This window comes from Cibotium barometz, chromosome 18 (genome assembly GCF_041138505.1).
Source record: "Cibotium barometz isolate CiBa-2024 chromosome 18, ASM4113850v1, whole genome shotgun sequence".
Lineage (NCBI taxonomy): Eukaryota > Viridiplantae > Streptophyta > Polypodiopsida > Cyatheales > Cibotiaceae > Cibotium > Cibotium barometz.
The window spans coordinates 58,825,740-58,846,590 of NC_141063.1; the positions used below are offsets into that span (position 1 = coordinate 58,825,740).

The 20,851-nt window shown below is 43.9% G+C and overlaps 1 protein-coding gene across 3 annotated transcripts in view; it reads right to left on the reverse strand.

Annotated features, from left to right (window-relative positions):
- Nucleotides 1-20,851, reverse strand: part of LPA3 (Low PSII Accumulation 3) — a 147,666-nt gene that overhangs the window by 91,457 nt on the left and 35,358 nt on the right. For all 3 annotated transcript variants that reach the window (XM_086812805.1, XM_086812803.1, XM_086812804.1), the window contains exon 7: nt 9,285-9,370. In XM_086812805.1, the coding sequence (XP_086668931.1) occupies nt 9,285-9,370 (86 nt within the window). The remainder of the gene's footprint in view (nt 1-9,284; nt 9,371-20,851) is intronic.

Sequence of the window (20,851 nt, forward strand, 5' to 3'; positions counted from 1 at the left end):
AGTAGTATATTACAAGAGGCAGTGCACAGCAGATCGGCTAGCTTCCGAGAGTAGGAGAGGAGCATTCGCACGGGCCTAGTTTCTCTAGAGCGGCTTCAGGAGAATACACCAAATAGCCTTGGATTGTTAGTCAGCTCGCTACCAACCATACAGAGCTCAGTCCATAGAGGAACAGAGGGTGGAGTTCAACTACCATGCTATAGCCTCTTTTTGGATGCAGGCGAGAGACACAATCACTCGGGAGTTCTTTGAGTTTGCAGGCCCACACAGGCAGAGAGATGGTATCCACAGGTTGTGAGGCCAGGATAGATCCATTGTTACCCCCCACCCCCCATGAGAGCCATTGCCACAGATTTCTTCAGCTCTCTTCTCACGGGTGACCCCATATCCTCACAAGCGCTAGATGCACGTAAGCAAGTCTGGCGACATACGAGGGTGGTGGCTCCTCATGCTCCCTGGACCTTCCTCCCGACCCCCTTCACATCTGAGGAGCTGGTGAAGGTTTTGATGGCACTACCTAGGGGAAAATGCCTGGGTGAGGACAGGCTTCCAGTCTTCTTATTTCTCCGACACTAGGATCTTGTGGAAGACAGCCTCGGAGCTGCCTTCAACGAGATAGCAGTTATGGGAGCCATGCCGGAAAGGTTGTTTGAGGGATTGATCCACTTGATTCCCAAGGAGGGTGGTGACAGATTGGAGATTCGATAGTGGAGACCCATCACCCTCCTAGGGACCACCTACAAAATTCTGGCCAAGGCCGTTGAATGGGAGAGAGAATTAGGGTTATTCATGTGGGAGACATACACAGAGAAACAAGGGAGAGAGAGAGAGAGAGAGAGTTGTGGGGATAAGTCAACTCAATAGCATTGAGTGTGTGACTCCCCTATCACACATGTATATTGCACTAGTACACATAGTGCACTTAGTACTTTTAATGTACTAAGTGTACTATGTACTATAACTTATGGGCTTGTACACACTATAAGGGTGGGCATAATGCCTTTACCCCAACAACCTCCCACTTAAAGGCAAAGTGCCCTTAAGTAAAGGAAAAGAAAAATCAGCATGTACATGATAATATACAAGGCCATATCAAGGCTGAAACTGGCCTCATCCAATGCCCATCAAGTGTCTGCAATGAGCAAAACCGCTCCGGAGGCAAACTCTTTGTCAACAGATCAGCCGGGTTGTCATCCGTATGAATCTTAACAAGCTGAATTTGCTTGTTCTCTATCACCTCTCTGATGAAGTGATACTTCACATCCACATGCTTCGTCTTTGCATGAAAGACAGGGTTCTTTGCCAACTGGATGGCACTCTGACTGTCACAATGCAACAATGGAATATCCCCTGTATAGCCCAAATCAACCACTAACCGAGATAGCCATAATGCCTCCTTGCAAGCCTCTGTGGCTGCAATATACTCGGCCTCTGTAGTAGATAAGGCAGTGCACTTCTGCATCCTGGATATCCATGACACAGCACCTCCTGTGAATGTAAACACATAACCGGTAGTAGACTTCCGATTATCTGGATGACCGGCATAATCCGAATCCGTGTAACCATGCACTAATGCATCCTGTTTGCCAAAACAAATGCACATATCCTGTGTGCCCTTCAGGTATCTCATGACACCTTTCACTGCTTCCCAAGGCTTCTTGCCAGGGTTGGCCATGTATCTAGAAACCACTCCCACTGCAAATGCAATGTCCGGCCTAGTAGCAACCATGGCATACATGAGACTGCCACAAGCTGAAGCATACAGAATCTTGGCCATATCAGCCCTGCCACTATCTGACTGTGGGCTGTCCATAGCACTGAGTTTCACATATGGAGGCAAAGGAGTACTAGTCTTCTTCCCCCCCGTCCATATTGAACCTCTGCAAAACTTTGCCAATGTATTCCTTCTGAGACAAATACAACACATGCTGATTTCTGTCCCGAAGTATCCGCATACCCAAAATGTGATTTGCATCACCCAAATCCTTCATATCAAAGGTTTGATGCAGCCTCTTCTTTAAGGCATCCATCTCTTTACGAGATTTCCCGGCAATCAACATATCATCAACATACAAGATGAGGATCAATAGACTGCCATCCAAAGCTTTCTTGGTGTATAAGCAGTGATCTATGTCACTTCTCCTGAATTTCTGGGATTTCATGAATGTATCAAATTTATGATACCATTCCCTTGGTGCCTGTTTGAGCCCATAAAGACTCTTTTTCAGCTTGCATACAAGCTTCTCCTTTCCACTTACTGCATAACCCTCTGGCTATTGCATATATATCTCCTCATGGAGATCACCGTGAAGAAAAGCAGTCTTCACATCCATCTGAATCAAGTCCAGATCATCATGAGCAACCAAAGCTAATACAGCTCTAAGTGTGGTCATTTTGACCACTGGAGAGAAGATCTCCTCAAAGTCCACACCATATTCCTGCTTGAAGCCCTTAGCCACTAACTTGGCTTTGTATCTTGGCTTTGCATCTGGTGCAACTTTGAGCCTTTAAACCCACTTGCATGGCAAACCTTCTTGCCTGCAGGCAAATGCACCAACTTCCATGTTCCATTTTTGTGCAAAGAATCCATCTCTGACTTCATGGCACGCTCCCAAAGAGCCTTGTCTGCCCTCTGTAAAGCCTCCTTATAACATGAGGGCTCCCCACAGTCAGTAAGCATCAAGTAGTCAACCCCTGGAACAAACCTGTCAGGGGCTCTGGAGGGTCTTGTGGACCTCCGTACCCAATGACCATCATTTGCAGGTTGCTGTCCAGCCTGCATATCACCTATTGGTGGCTCCTGTTCCATGCCATAAGGCTGAAAAATCATGCCCGGTATCTCCTCTAACTGTGGTATATCCATAGGGATATCTTCTGCCATCTCTGGCTGTCCATTTGGACCATTTTCAGCACCATTTAAGGGCTGGTTTTGCTGCTGTAATGGCTGATTTACAGCCCTTGGTTGTTGTCCATGATGTCCATCATCATCAAAGATGACTCTGCCAGGCTCCTGTTGCCTTGCAGGCTCCGTATACATGCATGTTTCATCAAAAATGACATCATTGCTGCGTATAATCTTTCTATTCACGGGATCCCAAAGTCTATACCCCATTTCACCTCTGTCACCATATCCTAGGAATATGCATTTGTGAGACTTAGGAACTAGTTTGGTGCGCATTTCCCTGCGTATGTGCACGTACGCAACGCAACCAAACACTCTCAAGTGCTTGTATGACGGAGGCTTCCCTGTCCATACTTCCTCTGGCACTTTCCCACCAAGCCTCGTGTTAGGTGACCTGTTTATAAGATGAACGGCTGTCATAACAGCTTCAGCCCAAAAACCATGAGGTAACGCAGCGTGTGACAACATAGAACGGACCTTCTCCTGAATGGTCCTGTTCATCCTCTCTGCTGTCCCGTTTTGTGGAGGATCATAAGGAGTAGAGAGCTCCCTCTTGATGCCTTTAGCGTCACAAAAGTCCTGAAACTGTTTGGACATATACTCTCCACCATTGTCGGAACGCAAAGCCTTCAGTGTTTTGCCAGTTTGATTCTCAACAAGAGCAACAAACTTCTGAAACACTGAGAATGTATCACTCTTCAAACGAAGAGGATAAACCCACACCTTGCGTGTGGCATCATCAATAAAAGACAAAGTATTTTGCCCCTCCCAAAGAAAGCTGAGGCATCTCACATACATCTGTATGCACAAGCTCTAACTGAGCATCTTTCTGTCCAAGAGCTTTCTTGTGGGGGCACTGGAGTTGCCTACCATATATACAATGCTCACAAAACTGAAAACTTGAAAACTTCAGAGAAGGCAAGTAACCCAAACGAGACAATTGCTCCATTCCCATGACACTCATATGTCCCAACCGGCTATGCCACATAGAAATTTCCGGCAGCTCGGTTGCATTTACATTAGCATGGTAACAAACACCTGCATGCATGAAGTAAAGAGTGTCCACCTTAGAGCCTCTGGCAACAACCAGTGAGCCCTTACTAATTTTCCACTTTCCACGACCAAATGTGGTAACATAATCAGCATCATCAAGCTGTCCAGTAGAAAGCAGATTCTTCTTGATCTCAGGCACATGCCTGACATCATGGAGCATAAGCTGTGAGCCATCTGAAAACACAAGCCTCACATCACCTTTGCCAAGAATCTTGCATGCATGGTTATCACCCAAATAAACTACTCCTTCATTGCCAGCAGTATACCTGACAAACAAGTCTCTGCAACCTGTGACATGAAAGGAGGCACCTGAATCAATGATCCATGAGTGCATACCATGACCACCTGTAAGAAGTGAATGGGCATCAAGTGAAGACGTAAATAGGACCTCATCCTCACTGTCACCTGCATGTGACACATTGATTTCTTCAATCTTGACTCCACTTTTGCCCTTTGGCTTTACATCTTTGGCTTCATCTTTGTCTTTGTCTTTGCCTTTTCCCTTTTCCTTTTGATCATTTTTCCATTTGTAGCATTGCTTTTTGATGTGTCCCTTCTTGCCACAATAATGGCATTCCAAGTCCTTTTTGGAGCGAGACTTGCTCCTTCCCCGTTCTTGGCTTTGACTCCTTTGCTGGGATCTCCCACGTGCATTCATTGCATTGGACTTTCCAACAGAGTTGTTTTTCCTGTTCATCTCTTCTTGAAGAAGAGCACCCTCAACATCTGCATATGACAGCATAGCATTTGAATTGCTAGTGGCTGTCCTGAATGTGTCCCAACTCTCTGGCAAAGTGCATAAGAGAAAAGTGGCTTTGAACTCATCGTCCATTGCCAACTTTTGATTTATAACCTGGCTGACAATACCATTAAACTCATTTAGATGGGCTGCCATAGACGCCCCTTCCTTCATCTGAAGACCTATGAGTTTCTTCAACCAATACACTTTGCTTGAGGCACTTTGTTGGGCATACAAGTCCTGCAATCTCTGCCACATTCCCCAAGCTGTCTTCTCTTCACGAATGCTGAAAAGTAAAGAGTCTGACACAGACAACATGATAGTAGATCTTGCCAGCTCATCCATATCTTCCCACTCTTCAGCAGTAAGAGAAGCGGGCTTTACACCCCTTTCTTTGATAGGCTTGTGCTGCTTTTTCTGGAGCAACACATTATAGCACTGGGTTTGCCAAATATCATAGTTATGTGACCCTTCAAGCTTCTTGATGTGAAGCAATGAAGAGCTCTCACCTGTGGTTGCCATAGCAATATACAACCTGTCAATGCCTGACTCCCTGCAAAATGTGCAAACACTGCACCAAAAGCACACAAAGTGCTCACAGTTGTTCTCCCAAGCTTTATCTCCCACTGCGGAAGCACAAATGCAACTCTACTCCCACTTTATGTGATGAAATCACCAAAATCTGGTTGCTGCAGATTTAGGACAGCACCTTAAATGTGCTCTGTTGCCCTTCCAAAGTACTGTACAGCAGTACTAAGTGCTCACCAATGATGTACCAAACCTGTACCGGCAAGTACAGGAGCTGAAATTGAACCTTTTCCTCACTCAAATCAGTGTACAGCCATGCCAAAACTTGTACAAAGCTGTACCAAATCTGTACCAGCAGGTACAGTAGCAATAAATGCTCTCCTGGCTGTCCAAATGAGTGAAAATCAGACTTTTACACTCCCGAACACTGCATACAACAGTCCCAAATAGAAATTGGGCAAAAGCCCCTTGACTGCAAGCTGATTTCTGAGGATTCAAGGCATAAACGTCTTGCCTGCTGCTTTGCCAAGCTCAACAAGCATAAGAGCTTGAAAAGCCCCTTGATTTAAGATCAATTTCTGATCATACATGGTACATTAACGCACATGAAGGCATCCAGAGTCTTCGCGATGCTTCCCCCTGGCCACATATACATCCAATACATGAAAGCCCCTTGATTTACAGGCACATTGAGTGCTTGACAGGCATCAACACATTGCCCAAAGCATCAACTGCGAGTGCCTGCATGCAAATCAACTTAATCGGCACAAAAGCCCCTTGATTTGCACTGCAATTTGCTGCAATTTTGCCCGAATGTGCGATTTCTCACATCATACAGCATGTATGAATGCTTAATTGCACAATTACATCAAAAGCCCCAAATTTTGACATCCAATTTCCTGCAAATTGATCCTGATTGTGACCAATGTCACCCAATTTTGCCAATTTTGCTCAAAATTGAGCAATTCGGCACCTGTACCTACTCAATTGATTGAATTGATAAGAAATTCCCAAAATTGAAGGCAAATACCTCTTAATTTTTGAATTTCTCTGAGATTTGCAGGCTGAATTTCTGTTGATGCTGTTTTTGCAGAAAGGGAGGGGGGGGGCACTTCTTGTTGATGTTGATGCTGTTGCTCCTGCTTGTTGCTGTGGATTCGATTCTGTCCACAGGAGGCTTCGCTCCCAGCCAGGACCATACGAGAGCTGTGAGCTATGGCGTCTACCTTGACATTCACTCCATCAGGCCTCGTGACACCTCTCAAAGAGTTGGCTTCCTGCAAGTCTTCTTTCACGAGCTCTTCTCGTCTGTCCTTGTTGCCGATAGTGAACAAGGGCCGCGTGACCTGGTTGGTTCCGTCCACGACTCAGTTATCGAGGGGCGCTCAGCAGCGCGTGAACACGTAAGAGCCGTCGAAGCGCAGGCCTGCAGAGAATGCGTATGTTGTCTTTCTCCACGACGCCTACTCACGCGGACCACTACCCGGCGCCAGGGGAGCCTGCTCTCACCGAAGCTGGCGTCTTTAGGAGCTCGCTTGTAGGCGTGTTCGCTTGTTGACGCCGCCTCCGACCGGTAGCCAGCGCTACACGCTGTTTTGTTGACGTCACCTCCGCTCGGTGGTTTTACGCCGTCTAACGCCCAGCGCTACACGTTTACACAGCCTTACGCTTGCTACGTGCGAATGGGTACGCCGCTGCACTCCGTGTCCGCCTGGCTGCGCCTGGTTGGCTGGGCAACTTGCTCAGCTGCCTTTTGCCACGTGCTCGCCCAGCCTGCCTGCGAATGCTGCCTTGTGGTTTGCTATGCGTAGCTCTGCCCGTCAACCCCTAGTCGACCTGCAGGCTTTGATACCAGTTGAATGGGAGAGAGAATTAGGGTTATTCATGTGGGAGACATACACAGAGAAACAAGGGAGAGAGAGAGAAAGAGAGAGTTGTGGGGATAAGTCAACTCAATAGCATTGAGTGTGTGACTCCCCTATCACACATGTATATTGCACTAGTACACATAGTGCACTTAGTACTTTTAATGTACTAAGTGTACTATGTACTATAACTTATGGGCTTGTACACACTATAAGGGTGGGCATAATGCCTTTACCCCAACAGCCATCAACCTGAGACTGCAATTCTTCCTCCCCGACTTGGTTCGCAGTACACAGACCGGTTTTATTTCAGGATCGGAGCATCTTGGGCAACATCTTCACCTTCTAGGAGACGACCGCTTCAGCCAGGAATGCCATCAGGATTCGATTGTTCTCCTTCTGGATTTCGAGAAAGCCTCTGATAGAGTTGATTGGGGCTTTCTGGAGGGGATGATATGTAGGATGGATTTTCCAGAGGAGTGGGTCCGAGGTGGTTCGGGACTCTGCTCGGCTTCACAAAACCAGATTCTTATTCAGGGAGCTAGAGGCGACAGATTTTGGCACATTCTGCATGTTGAGTGAGTGGATTCACAAGTGAAGAAATATTGATATACCAAGATGTAACTACATTACTTATCCATGCAGCTTTGAACTGTTACCATGTGCCTTGTACTCATACAAGAGCTTAAAAATAACCTGCAGATTTCTCTTGGTAAAACCACGGTCATGGTTTTCAAACCCTCCTGCCCCTACACATCTAGATTGCGCTTCAAGTATAGGGGAGCTCCAATGGAGATTGTCCCATCATATGTGTACCTCAGAGCTACTTTTAGTTGCCCCGCGTTACATGACCACAGCAACACACACTAGAGTGACACGGGGATATGCAGCTTTGGCCCTATTTGAGCGACAGTGCTTCCATGCCCATTTTTAGGTCCCAAGACGAAGGGTTGGCTCTTCGACACCCTCGTCACACCAGCGTTGATGTATGGAGCACCTGTCTCAGGACTAGATCTATCAAAGCAAGATTGGCAGCATGTGAAGAGGCCCCAGGTCATGATGTTCTCTCACATGATTCGCAGAAAAAGTGCTTCCTGGAACTCTTCCTACAGGAGGAGCTTCATAGACACAGAGATACACTCTTAAGAGAGTGTTGGCCACAGCCACCACCCCTCCTTCCTCGCCAACCATCACCAATATCTTCCCCGCTCGGGGAGAGGATATCGACATAGTGGACCCCACAAGTCCACCACAGGATACCTCAGCTCCGCCCTGTCCCCGAGGAGTCACTTCGGAACGGGCTTGCGCGCTTCGACGTACCTGGCATCTCCAGCCCAGGGGACACCAACCACGATCCTCCCATGAGCTCCAAATCCAGGACATGCTCCACCACCATCACACCACCTTCCCACATACCATGACAGAAGGGGACCTCTCAGCCATACTCAGTAACCCCATACTCAACATACGTGAGATGTGTACCCTGTACCGGAGGATGATGTGCCCCACATGCTTCATATTCTCATGTACTCCATGATGAGAGTCTCTTGTACTAGTGTTTATACCCATGTACTTCCCCATGATGATCATTGTATCAGTCTCTACTTTCAAAGAGCTATGTTATTTGTACTTGTTTTGTTTTCTTTTCCATGGTGAGACATAACATGGATAGCATTGTATCACTTTGATCTCATAGGGTCTTTAGGACACGTTTAATATAGCTTTCTTTCTTTCTTTCTTTCTTTCTTTCTTGTGAACATAGAAGACATCGTAATAGGGTGGAGGCACTAGCTAATGAGGGTTCAAAAGGAGTTATACAGCTACTCAAGCACAGTCGGTAACCTTGTGAAACCAAATTGTTGCCAGTATAAACTATGGCAGTGAGGCTAGAATGAAGCATACGAACCAATACGTGAGCCTCACACTTGCAACAAGAGGCCCAACATTTTGTAGACAAAGAGAAGGTAACAGAGGGATAACAGCAAGGAAGATGAGCATGGTTAAACAAACCAAAAGGTGTCCGGCATCTTAGAGTTTGAAATCTTTCTTATCTCATGCCTACACTTATCATCAGGTGATTTCTCCTATGTGAATGAAATGGATCTCAGCATTGCATGCAGCAGCAGTAATAACTGCACCCTGGTTTTACATAACAAACAGTCATTTCACCATGAATCAGCACCAAAATAAAACTTACCACATACGTTTCAACTGCAGGTAGCTCACTGGTGCTGCAATTCACAAAAAAGTACAAAGAGGGAACATCATCTTTTTGCCATATTCCTGGGACATGCATGAAAAAGCTGTCAGTGCCTTCTACTCAAAGCCAAGGATAGCAGTGCAGAAAATGCAACTTTTAGTCATTCTTGCACCTGCACACACAAACAAGTGCATAACCATACACATATTTATGTGTGTCTGTATATAATCATATATAGCCTTGATGTTATAAAAGGCATAGGTGGCTTCCTAGACTAGTCAAAATACCAAGAGACACTGGGGATATGGGCATCCGGTCATTAGGTTTATAGCCAACTTGGTGTGAACAACCTATGAACATGCAAGATAGGGTTTGATGCCTATGAACATGCATAACACCAAAACGGGTTCAATCTCCCGAGTCTTACTTGATGGCTTGCGCTTTTAAGCAAGTGCATGTAGATAACTTTTGCATTACTTGTGAGCCAAAAAATAGTTTTTACACTCCACTTTGGTCCTTCCTCTTAAAAATAGAAAAGCCTATGCTTTTATGCATGAACCTTTCTATAACTTTAAATAAATTGGTTCATGAATCTACTCAAGGTAAATAAATCTTATGAACAAATGTCCCATGAATATACCAAGGGTAAATAAACCATAAGACAAATGCAGTTCCTCCCTTCCAACCTACTAGCTGCTCCTAGTTCTCATAAGCCTACCCGTTGCTTTTTGTTCCACATCAAGGCTTCTGTGTGTGTAAGAGTCACAGTGCATACATAGATGGATTCAGCTAGTTTTTCTCTTGACACCATGAGACAGAAAGAACAGGTAATCCACTATGAAAGAAGACATGAAAAACCTATTGATGTCACAAATTCCAAGAAGCCAAGACATGAGCACAGTTTCTTTATGATGTGCTGCATCAAGGTTTTCAAGGTGCGAAATGGGAGAAGCCCAAACCTACACTAAAGTGCACTATCCCAAAGAATATAATTCTCCCCAAAGTAAAAAAGTTCTCTGAACAAGCTACAATTCTCTTCTTTCCAGGCTGGGTGCCACCTGTAGAGGATGTTGGACAGTGGTTAAACACAATGCTTGCAGGTTAACATGTGGAAGGTGTTTATTATGCAGCCTGTGGTTTTTATGACGTGGTGCTCAAGAAGCCTGATTTCAAGCAACAGTTATTTCAAAAGTCTCCTTTGTTTTATGGTTAGCACATGGTCCATGCGCTACCTTGGACCCCTACTACTGACTATCAGGTACTTGTGCGGCATCGATGTCCGGTTTGGGTGGAAGTTGTTGGCTTCCCTGTGATTTTCTGTGATGCTCTTCCATATCTGGCCCAGAGTCTAGGCACTGTTATCTTCCCCCCCCAATGTCATGGGTAATTGTAATAAATTCTTTGTTTTGTGGGACACGGATAAACCAACCCCTGAATCGATTAGTATGAAAGTAGATGATGTGCTTATGGGTGAGCAATGTTTTGAGCTTAAATGGGACGCATTAGCAAACTCTTGTTTTCCCTGTCACAAATTTGGACACTTAGCAAATGACCGCCCTACCCTCAAATTACACCCACTTGCTAATTCCTTGCCGCCAACAGTTTTGATGCAATCATCATTTGTAGAAGTCTAGAAATCAGCATATGCATGTAGAAGGGGCCAAAGGTAACTCCTTTGGGGTAGACCAAGGACCTAGCAGATGTACGCACATTCAATCACCTTTTTGTACCATATAAATAAAGAAAACCATGACACCAACTATCTCTCTTCTTGTCTCTCCTCTGTCTTAATCATGTTTATTTAGCATCTTGTTCTTAATCCAGCTTAGTGCTGTGGATTAGTATAGCAAGGCTTCCGCGCATGCAACATGATGGTTACTTACCCATCTCTTTTCTCATGTTCATGATGATGAATGCACCTATAATATGTGTATCATACAATGTACAAGGTTTGTGTTCCTCTAACAAATGGAGACTTGTTTGGGAATATGTACATAAGATGCATCCTAATATCATGTTTTTTCAAGAACATAACCAGCATGAATTTGCTGGCAAGATAGGCTTCTTTGGTGGTTACTGTATGTACTATGTTGGCTTGAGTTTTTTTCTGGTGTTTGTGTGCTCGTCAAGCAAATTTTACAGCCTACAGTGGCTTATAATGATCCAGATGCCAGACCGATTATTTTGCAGTGCATGCTCAATAGGGAGCTCTATGAGTTTGGCTCTGTATATGCCCCTACAGTTTCAGCCCGTCAAACTCATTTGTGGTATTTTATGAGTCGGTATCCTTGGTTGTCCAATGTGCTTATTTGTGGGGATTTTAATAACTCCCCTTTCTCCTCAAGACAACACTCAAGTCTCAGGGTCATTCACATATGCTTGCTTCTAAGAAAGTGGCTTGGAGAAATGTCGTGGTTGATCTTGGATTAAGAGATCTATGGATAACCACTTCTCCTGATAGGAGAGGTTCTACTTTTCACCATAATGCGCACTCGGATTATCGTGCAAGATTGGATCGTTGGTACCTCTTGCATACAAATCATGTTGACACTTTTCCATGTCGTACGTGGATTGATTACTCTTTGAACCTTTCTGATCATGCGCCAGTTTAGTTGGGTTTGCACTTTGATATGCCTCTTGATGAGATTTCCTTACCCACTAAACGGCTTCTATTGGTGAATAATTCCTCTCTCTCACATGGATTGTTTCAGGATATGACTATTGATGTTATTGACGCCTTATAGGCTGAAATATATGAGAACATAAACATTGCATGCTATCATTTTGCTGCCCGTATGCAAACTGTTATCAATGAATATGGCAAAAGGAATTTGGGAAATGAAAGACAACGTATGTATCAGGTGAAAAATATGCTGCAGTTTCTAGAGGAGGCAAGTCATACTTGCATGCTATCTCAGCAAGAGGAGGATCATATTGTCTACGCAAAGCATGCATTGGCTCTCAATGACCATCGGAAATTGCAAAAATGGCAAGTTAGATCACGCCAAAAACCCCTTTTGGATAAGGGTTGTTCATCCAAATCTTTCTTTAAAAGCTTGCATGTATCGAGACAAAAACAATGTATATCTAGAGTGATGAAAGAGGATGGCAATTGGACACAAGACATACACTAGCTAGAGCATGAATGTGTGATGCATTTTCAGCATGTTTTTTGCAACACCTCCCCAGATGACTCCTGATATTTGTAGGGCTAGGCAGGAGCTTCCATCTCATGTTTCTAACATTGTGGATATGGATAAAGCGGTTGATTTGGAGTCCATGTTTTCAACTATGGAATTAAACAGGGCACTAAAGGCGCTTGGTAAATGGAAAACTCCAAGATGGGGTGGATTGATCGTGGCGTTCTTTTTGCAAATTTGGCGCATGCTTGAAGAATCACTTTTGCTTATGATCAATGAGTTTTGGAATTCGGGCGTCATGCCTTTTGCTTGGCAAATTGGTGCCAAAAAATTATGTGTGTCAAAAACTTTCAGATTGGCATCCTATTACCTTGATGCCCATAGACAAATAATAGATAACATTGTTAATGTCTATGTTCGCATAGAGTAGGCAAAATATACCAAGCAGGATGTGCTCTTATTGCAAGTTGATTCTGCTAACGCTTTTGATATAGTCCAATGCGATTACATGTCCATAGACAAATAACAGATAACATTGTTAATGTCTATGTTGGCATAGAGTATGCAAAATATACCAAGCAGGATGTGCTCTTATTGCAAGTTGATATTGCTAAGGCTTTTGATACAGTCCAATGGGATTACATTGCAGAAGTTATGGCAAAGTTGGACTTTGGTCCAAAAATGCAAAACATAATTTACTGGCTGTATTGAGATAGCATTGCCAGATGCATTTTGGAAAAAGGCTTATCCTCTCGATGGGTTTTGGGTAGATCTATTCGTCAAGTCATTAGCTCATTGAGACTGACAGATTACATGGACTTGTCTCCTTGAATCTTGATGGTTGACATTTGGTTGCTCAAGCATGAGCTCTCTTTCTTCTTTCCTCGGAATATGCAATCAGATCTGCAATGTCTCATGAACGCTTTGCATATGTTTGGCTTGCCAGCAGGTCTTTTTATCAATTTTAAAAAATTCACATCACCTACACAACATGTTAGACATTTGGGATATCCTGTGGGATGGAATCTTTCACTTGGTGATGCTACAGATTGGGTGCTGCAAAAACTTATGATTAAATCGGAATATTGGAAACTATCTACTTGGCCACTTCGTGTCAGATTGAGAATGGTTCAATCCATTTAGATGGCATATATTCAGCTTTTTCCCCCTCTTCTGGCATGGTCAAAAAACCAAATCTCTTGTTTTATGACAAAAAGCATTGAGATCTTTTGGCAAAATTCGCATTATAAGAAGGCCTTGCATCTCCATAAGTATGAGTTCATATGCTCGCTCGCCGAAAATGCATTGAGGGCTTAACATTCTGAATATCCATTATTATGTTTTGGCATGCAAGGCCACTCTACTTCCAACTTTTATCGTGCAGCAACAACCCTAGATGCTTATGATTGCAGCTCTTTGCTTTAATGTGAATACAGATGCATTTGGTAAATGACAACTAACTCACTGGGAACTTCTATTTGGCTATGTGGAGCGTAAGATTGCTCAATGCCCTTAGGTCTCTCGTCTCCTTCCATACTAGAAGCTTGTTCTGCAATATAGTATCGGGGACCCAAACCTAAGGCTTCAATAACCATGGCCAAGCGGACATTGTTACGAAAGTGCTGCTGCCCCCAGGGTGTTACCCTAGTTATGTCTTGATAGGTCCGCCATTTGGTCTGAGCTACAGAAGTTCCCAAGTGAGGGAAAAGTGAGCGCTCATACTGTTCTATAAAATCCTTCTTCACAGACTCACTTGCGTCTTGAAGGTGAGAAATCATCATGGATAAAACTAATTCTTGTTGCCAAGCCATGAAGGAGATTAAGAAAGAAAAGAGTGAGACAAGAAAATATCCTTTGGAGCCGTGCATTCCCTACTACTTTGGCTCTCTGTTCCCCTTGGCAAGCTTACTTTCTTTCTATAAAAGGCATTCGGGTTTGCCAAGATGTTGTTGATGATGAAGGAAATCTTTTGTCCTTTCCTTGAGCTCAAAGCCGCTGGCACTTGGGGATGCCCTATAGACCTTTATGGCACATGTTACAAGAACAATTGCAGCCTCTTACTCCTCTTACGTTTGTTTCAAATGGTTAAAGAACGGAGGATTGGATTTTCCATAGGAAAAATTCTGGACCTTGTCCTAGATTCTCTTTCCCTCAGGTTTTAGTTCCTTTGATCTATAGGTTGATTATTCTTGCGCCTTGGTCCGTTGATTAAGTTAATAAGATCTGGCTCCTCCATAAGACAACCCGTTTTGCTGAATACATAATCTAAAGGAAAATTTGGCATAGTAAATTGCCACTCACATCTAGATTGTTTTTATGGCAATGCTTGTTGGGAGTGCTTCCAATTGGAGAACTTGAAAAAAGACACATAGCTGCAACGAAATGCCCTTCTTGTCGTTGCATAAAGGAAACAGTGATGCTGTTAGAAATTATGCATCTCAGTGTATTGTGTGGGACCGGACCTTTTATTGGACACATTTGTATTTTCTCATGTTATACCTAGTCGTGGGGATTTATGCAGTCGTGGGATATTTTTGTTGCTATCGGCCACCTCCATGGGAGCAGTCAGCCAGCCACAGGCCTCCCTATACCAAGGGCTCTTCCCATAGTAGTTAGGAGGTTGTTTAAAACGGGTTTCCTGAAAGTTTCAAACACGTTTCAAACGGGTTTCATAAAATCAACCCAAAGTTTCCAACAAGTTTCCTACCTACAGGTTTTTGCATGTACAAATTTTCAAATATATACTGTATAAAATATGTAAAAATAACACTAAATGCATAGAATACATGGAAACATCAATTTGAAGCCTATAGTCTTTGAATCAGAAATAACAAAAACCATACAATCATCCATCATCAATGTCAAATGATCATGATTCATAGACCATGGTCCACTGTCCATGATCTATGATCCAATCATTAATCATTCCTTCCCTGTAGGAAACACGTTTCCTAACAACTATGGCTCTTCCCTTCTCACTTTTTATCCAATCAATCTAACCTATTCACAGGCACATATATTCTACACCATCTGTTGGCTGGTATTGCCATTGTAAAGCCTATTGCTACATAATAAAGATGTTTATTGTCTGATGTCTCTTTCTCTCTGTCTCTCTCCACGTGCCCCAAGATGAGAGGCCCATCTCGACACCGGCGGAGACTACAACAGAGGATCAGGACCATACTAGCACGGCATGGGAGACGTCCAGTCAAATTACTCACCATGGAGGACATTGAGGATATCCGCCATCGACCGATGAGAGACATCTTTGGATAGTGATGTATATAATGTTTACCTTTGTTGCTGGAGTTTTCCTTCCCAGATGTTATCCATTAGGAGCTCCTAGTACCTTACTTTTCCTCATAGTTGTTGTTTCAGTTTCAATTAGTTGTTTAGTTGTTTTAGCTTTTCTTACACAGACATTGTATCAGATCCACCAATTGTTGTAACGTTTTTTGTCTCATAGGTCATTTTGGCCTTTTGAGGACGTTAATATATCATTTCATTTCTCCCTCTCTCCTACGCTTTGCTTCTGAATGTGCACTTTTATAATGGTATCAAAGCGCTAGGCGCTCAATCCTAGCTGTGTCAGAGTTCCAAGCAGGTAAAATATCTAGTGAGACGAGTTCATTTTTGGTAGCTATGGACTGGATGTGTTCCAAGTCTATTACTTGGTGTGGCAGAGATTATGGACGGGATGAGTTCCAAGTTCATTGTTCGAGGTCTTTTGAGACGTGATGTGTTCACCGTCTAGTGTTGGGAGATGACGAGAGAGGTGTTTTCCGCAGACTCATAATTCTATACCAAGAGCCAAGTAGATTTCTTTGTTGTTCAAGGTGGCATTTTGTTTCAAGGAGTCAGGTTGGCAAGTGCTCTTTCCGAGGTGTATCTAGTATCTACAGTATTAGAGTGTCCATGGTTGCATCTTCATCAACTTAACTTCTTCAAACTTTTGCACACTAGAGGAGGGGAGTTTGAAATTGTGCATCTCAGTGTGTTGTGTAGGACAAAACCTTTTATTGGACACATTTGTATTTTCTCATGTTATACCTAGTCATGGGGATTTCTGCAGTCGTGGGGTATTTTTGTTGCTGTCGGCCACCTCCATGGGGGCAGACGGCCAACCACAGGCCTCCCTATATAAAGGGCTCTTCCCTTCTCACTTGTTATCCAATCAATCTAACCTATTCACAAGCACATATGTTCTACACCATCTGCTAGAGCAGGTATTGCCATTGTTAAGCCTATTGCTACATAATAAAGATGTTCATTGTCTGATGTCACTTTTTGTTTGCCTCTCTCCCTCTATTCATGTTTTGTAGAATTCCAATCATTAATCATTGTTAAGAATTTTATGCACGTCCTTTGATGATCGATTTGGACCACCCTATCTTATCCTAATTGAAATAGTATTTTTGAAATGCAATTGATACCAGTTTTTGGTGTGTGCATGGCGTCGCAAGCTTTCTATAGATTCAATTGGTTTTTCAATCTGATATATCACAAGTTACATCATTTTAGATAAACAACACTTAAAAATAGGAAAACAGGCAACGCGTAGCTTGTGCGATAAATTGTGAGTATCTGCCCGGCTTCATCGGAGTTGGCGTTGAAAGTTATGGTGTTTTTCGTGCAACAGACTTTTGCTCATTTTTCGTGTGCTACACGCTTTTCATGTTTTAATCCAAAAATAGCCAATTTTTTACGTCTTGCTTCCGCATTGTGCAACTTTATTAGATGCATCTTCTTTGGTCTTGTCCACAGACCACAAGTTTCCTTTGCCAAATTTCACATTTTCTTCAACTCAGATTTCCAAGGTGTTCCTTCTCTAGGATTTTTTCACTCTTTGGCAAGTGGCCTTCTACATAGGATCATGCACAGCCCTTTCTAACCTAGACTAGATATTGGGCTTTGTGGACAAAGCATGCAAGAAATCAGTGGGTTTTCCATTCTGTAAGGATTGCACGCTATCCCTACTTTCATCAATCCTTGCGTCAATCTTTGTTTGACACCATCCACCTGGATCATGGCTAGTTGGCTTTGTTTTTTCAGTGCTTTTAACTTTTGTGATTGTTCTTTAAGAAGTTTGCCCCTTTTTTGAGTACTTCTTTCTTTGTGCAGTGAAGCAATAGAACATAGATTTTTACAAAAAAAAGTGTGGGGGCTTTTTTGTATCTATGTGTATATAGACTGATGGACTGCTCGCAATGTGTGACCTCTGCTCGCATGTTCGTCTATTCAGTGGGGTTGTCGCTTTTTTCTTACTGGTGTTAGCGATGTCATCCATTCTTGTTCTTGCTAAGACAATTGTTGCTAGTCCTTCCAGTAGGTAGTTGCATCTTCCTACCCTCATTCTCAATTCCTGTTGGACCTACAAATACCTTCACAAAGTATGCATACTCCACAAAGTGGCTACACATGGAGGGTAGGATTTGTGCCCATCTGGTGCAGCTTCACCCTAAGACAAATAGTGACTACTATCCATCCAAACCCATGCCCAAGACTCTTCAAGTGGATAGCAATTCCAACAATTCCACCTCCCACCGCTCTTAGCTATGCGGATTGTCTCATGGAGCATTCAGGGTTTGGGCAGACCGAAGTGCTTACAAAGGCGAGGGGTCCAAAACGAGGAGCTTCACAGTGTCATAGATGATGGGCCCATTGACATCTCCTCCTCCACAAGCATCATCTTCCCACAAGGGGCATACCCGCCCCTTGCGGGAAGATCCTTCAGGGCTAGAGTCACACCTTTTGGTCCATGCGGGGTATGCATTTATGTCGACAAGCAGCACGGGTGCTTGCAGCCTTTCGTCCCCAATTTGATTCATGGCACACAAACGGGTTTCGTCTAGGATCGTAGCATCTTGGACAACATATTCACTTTTTGGGAGGCAGCCGCTTCAGCTCGGTTGAAGCAACATCATCTTATAGTTCCCCTTCTAGATTTTGAGAAAGCCTATGACAAGGTCGATGGGGACTTTCTGGAGGAAATGATGTGCCAAATGGGATCTCCCAAGGCGTGGATTCGAGGTGTTTCTGGGCTCTCTTCGGCTTCTCACAACCAAGTTCTCATTCAAGGAGCCAACGACAACAAATTTTCACTTTCTTACTCAGTACGGCAAGGCCGTCTGCTGGCGCCTTATCAATTTTTATTTGTAACTGAGGCCATGAGCAGTTTTCTCCCCACTCAAGAGACAGGGCTCCAGGGGCTGCATGTTCCAATCCGCTCGCAAGAGAAGCTGCTCCATTCAGAGTTTGCCGATGACACAACAACTGGCAGAGCAGCATACCTATCGGGAGATGAGGGGAATCTCGAGAGGTTCACCAAGGCAATAGAGATTTTATGTGGGCATCTGAAGTGCATATCAACTGGCACAAGTCATGGATTTTGGGTTGGCCCAACGCCCGCCCCGACTTGGAGGCCAATTGAGGCTTTTCAATGGATTACGAGTGGCACTCCAGTTCATTACTTGGATGCTAGGTTAGCATCGATATTTCCCCAGAGCAGCAGCTAGCTCCTCTTCTTCTGAGCATTCGGAAGAAGCTGCTATACCGGAGTTCATCCAAGCTTTCCCTAGCAGGCCGGGTCGTGGTGGGGAACCAAGTTCTTTTCACCACCATGTAGTACATCACCTCTTGCTTAGTCTTCTCTCAAGCTTACATTGGTCAAGTTTAGCGGTTGATCTGCAACTTTCTTTGGACGCACACATATATGTATTTATAGATACACATACATGTACATACATAAATATACACTATACATACATATATGTATGTACATACATACATATATGCATGTATGTATGTATGTACACACACACACACATACATGTGTGTGTGTGTGTGTGTGTGTGTGTGTGTGTGTGTGTGTGTGATGATGTTGACACTGCTTGGTTTCATTTTGTTCAACGAATGCAGATAGTCATTGCTGAATATGGTAGGCATTATGTTGCACACTCCATGCAAAGAGTTGAAATGGCTAAGAGACAAATCCAATCGCTCAAGCCACTCAGCAAACTTCAAACTCTTACACAAGATCAACAAAATGTGTTATGTGAAGCCAAAGCGTGTGTCTTTGAGAATCAACAAAGAAAGATACAGAAATGGCAAATCAGATCAAGATGTAAGCATCTCCAAGATAAAGGTTTCTCATCCAAGCGATTTTTCATAAGCTTGCATGCTGATAGGCAGTGAAACCGGTATCTGGTAGACACCAAAGTGCGGTAGACTAGCAGTCACCCAATCCAATTGTAGTCTAGACAATAAACAAATAAACAGGAGCTAGAGTGCTCCAAAACAAGAAAGAGAACGACACCTGTTGGCCCCAAAGCTTGGTTCCCCTTTCGGTATTTCTTTATTCAATTTCAATGGAAAAGATTCAGATGATTACAACATGGCCATTCATGGCTCGTATGTCTACAAGTCCAATCTGCCAATCCTCAGGACCTCTTAGCATAGAGGTTTCACAGCTTTATGTCTCAAGAACACCACACTATTATCTCCTCTAATCTGCTAAGTCTGTACATCCATGAGGCCTAGAATATAAATCTGACTGAACCATGCACATAGCCATAAACTCAGCCATGAAAACAGTCCAAAAACTCATCCAAAACAGCCCACAATCTTGTCCTGTTTCCATCCTTTAAACTGCCAAACCCTTCCTCTCACAATGGGCTAGAGAGAACCACTCTAGAACAGTCTTGAAGCCAGTGAAAAGAGAAACTCCATGAGACATCACCTGCAGTCCCACTTGCTCACAAAGAAACAGAAACTTACAGTCTTTATGTCGCTTTCCACAAGAGAGAAAAGACACGAGGAAGAGCCCCGTACTGTCTTGTCCTCTTGTCTTGCAGCTGGGAGAGAGAAAAACAGTGAGAGAACCTGCTGTCCAGCCTTGTGTTCCCTTCTCACAATTCACACTCCCCAACTGGTAACCAGCTTCTTGCCGAAAGAAAAGGAGAGAGAAAAGAAAGAATCTGCAGGCACCTGTACGTTCTGCAGTTCAGCAACCGACCAGTTCTCCAAGAGCTAAAGAGAGAGAGAGAGAGAAGAAAAGAGGCCTGTGACTCTGTTATGTAGTACAGCACAGCAGCCAGCGTGTGAATTCTCCCCCATGAAACCAGTTGCCTGAATCTTCTGAAGTACAGCAGCCAGCCAAGGAAGCGCAGCCCGTCCACAATTTCTTCCAAAAACAAGGGTGTAGCCAGATGTGCAGAGTCGCAGACTCCTGTAGCTGTGTTTCCAGGCCTGTAATCAGTGCTGCCCACCAGCCTCCTCAAGGATTAAAGAGCCTCAGCGTAATTCTGCAGTCCACCAAGAGAGAAGAAAACTCCATGCATGTAGCTCTTGCCCAACTGCCCTGGCCCCTCCTTTTCCCAAAAGCAAGAGAGAGAGAGAGAGAGAGAGGGAGGCGTGTACTCCAAA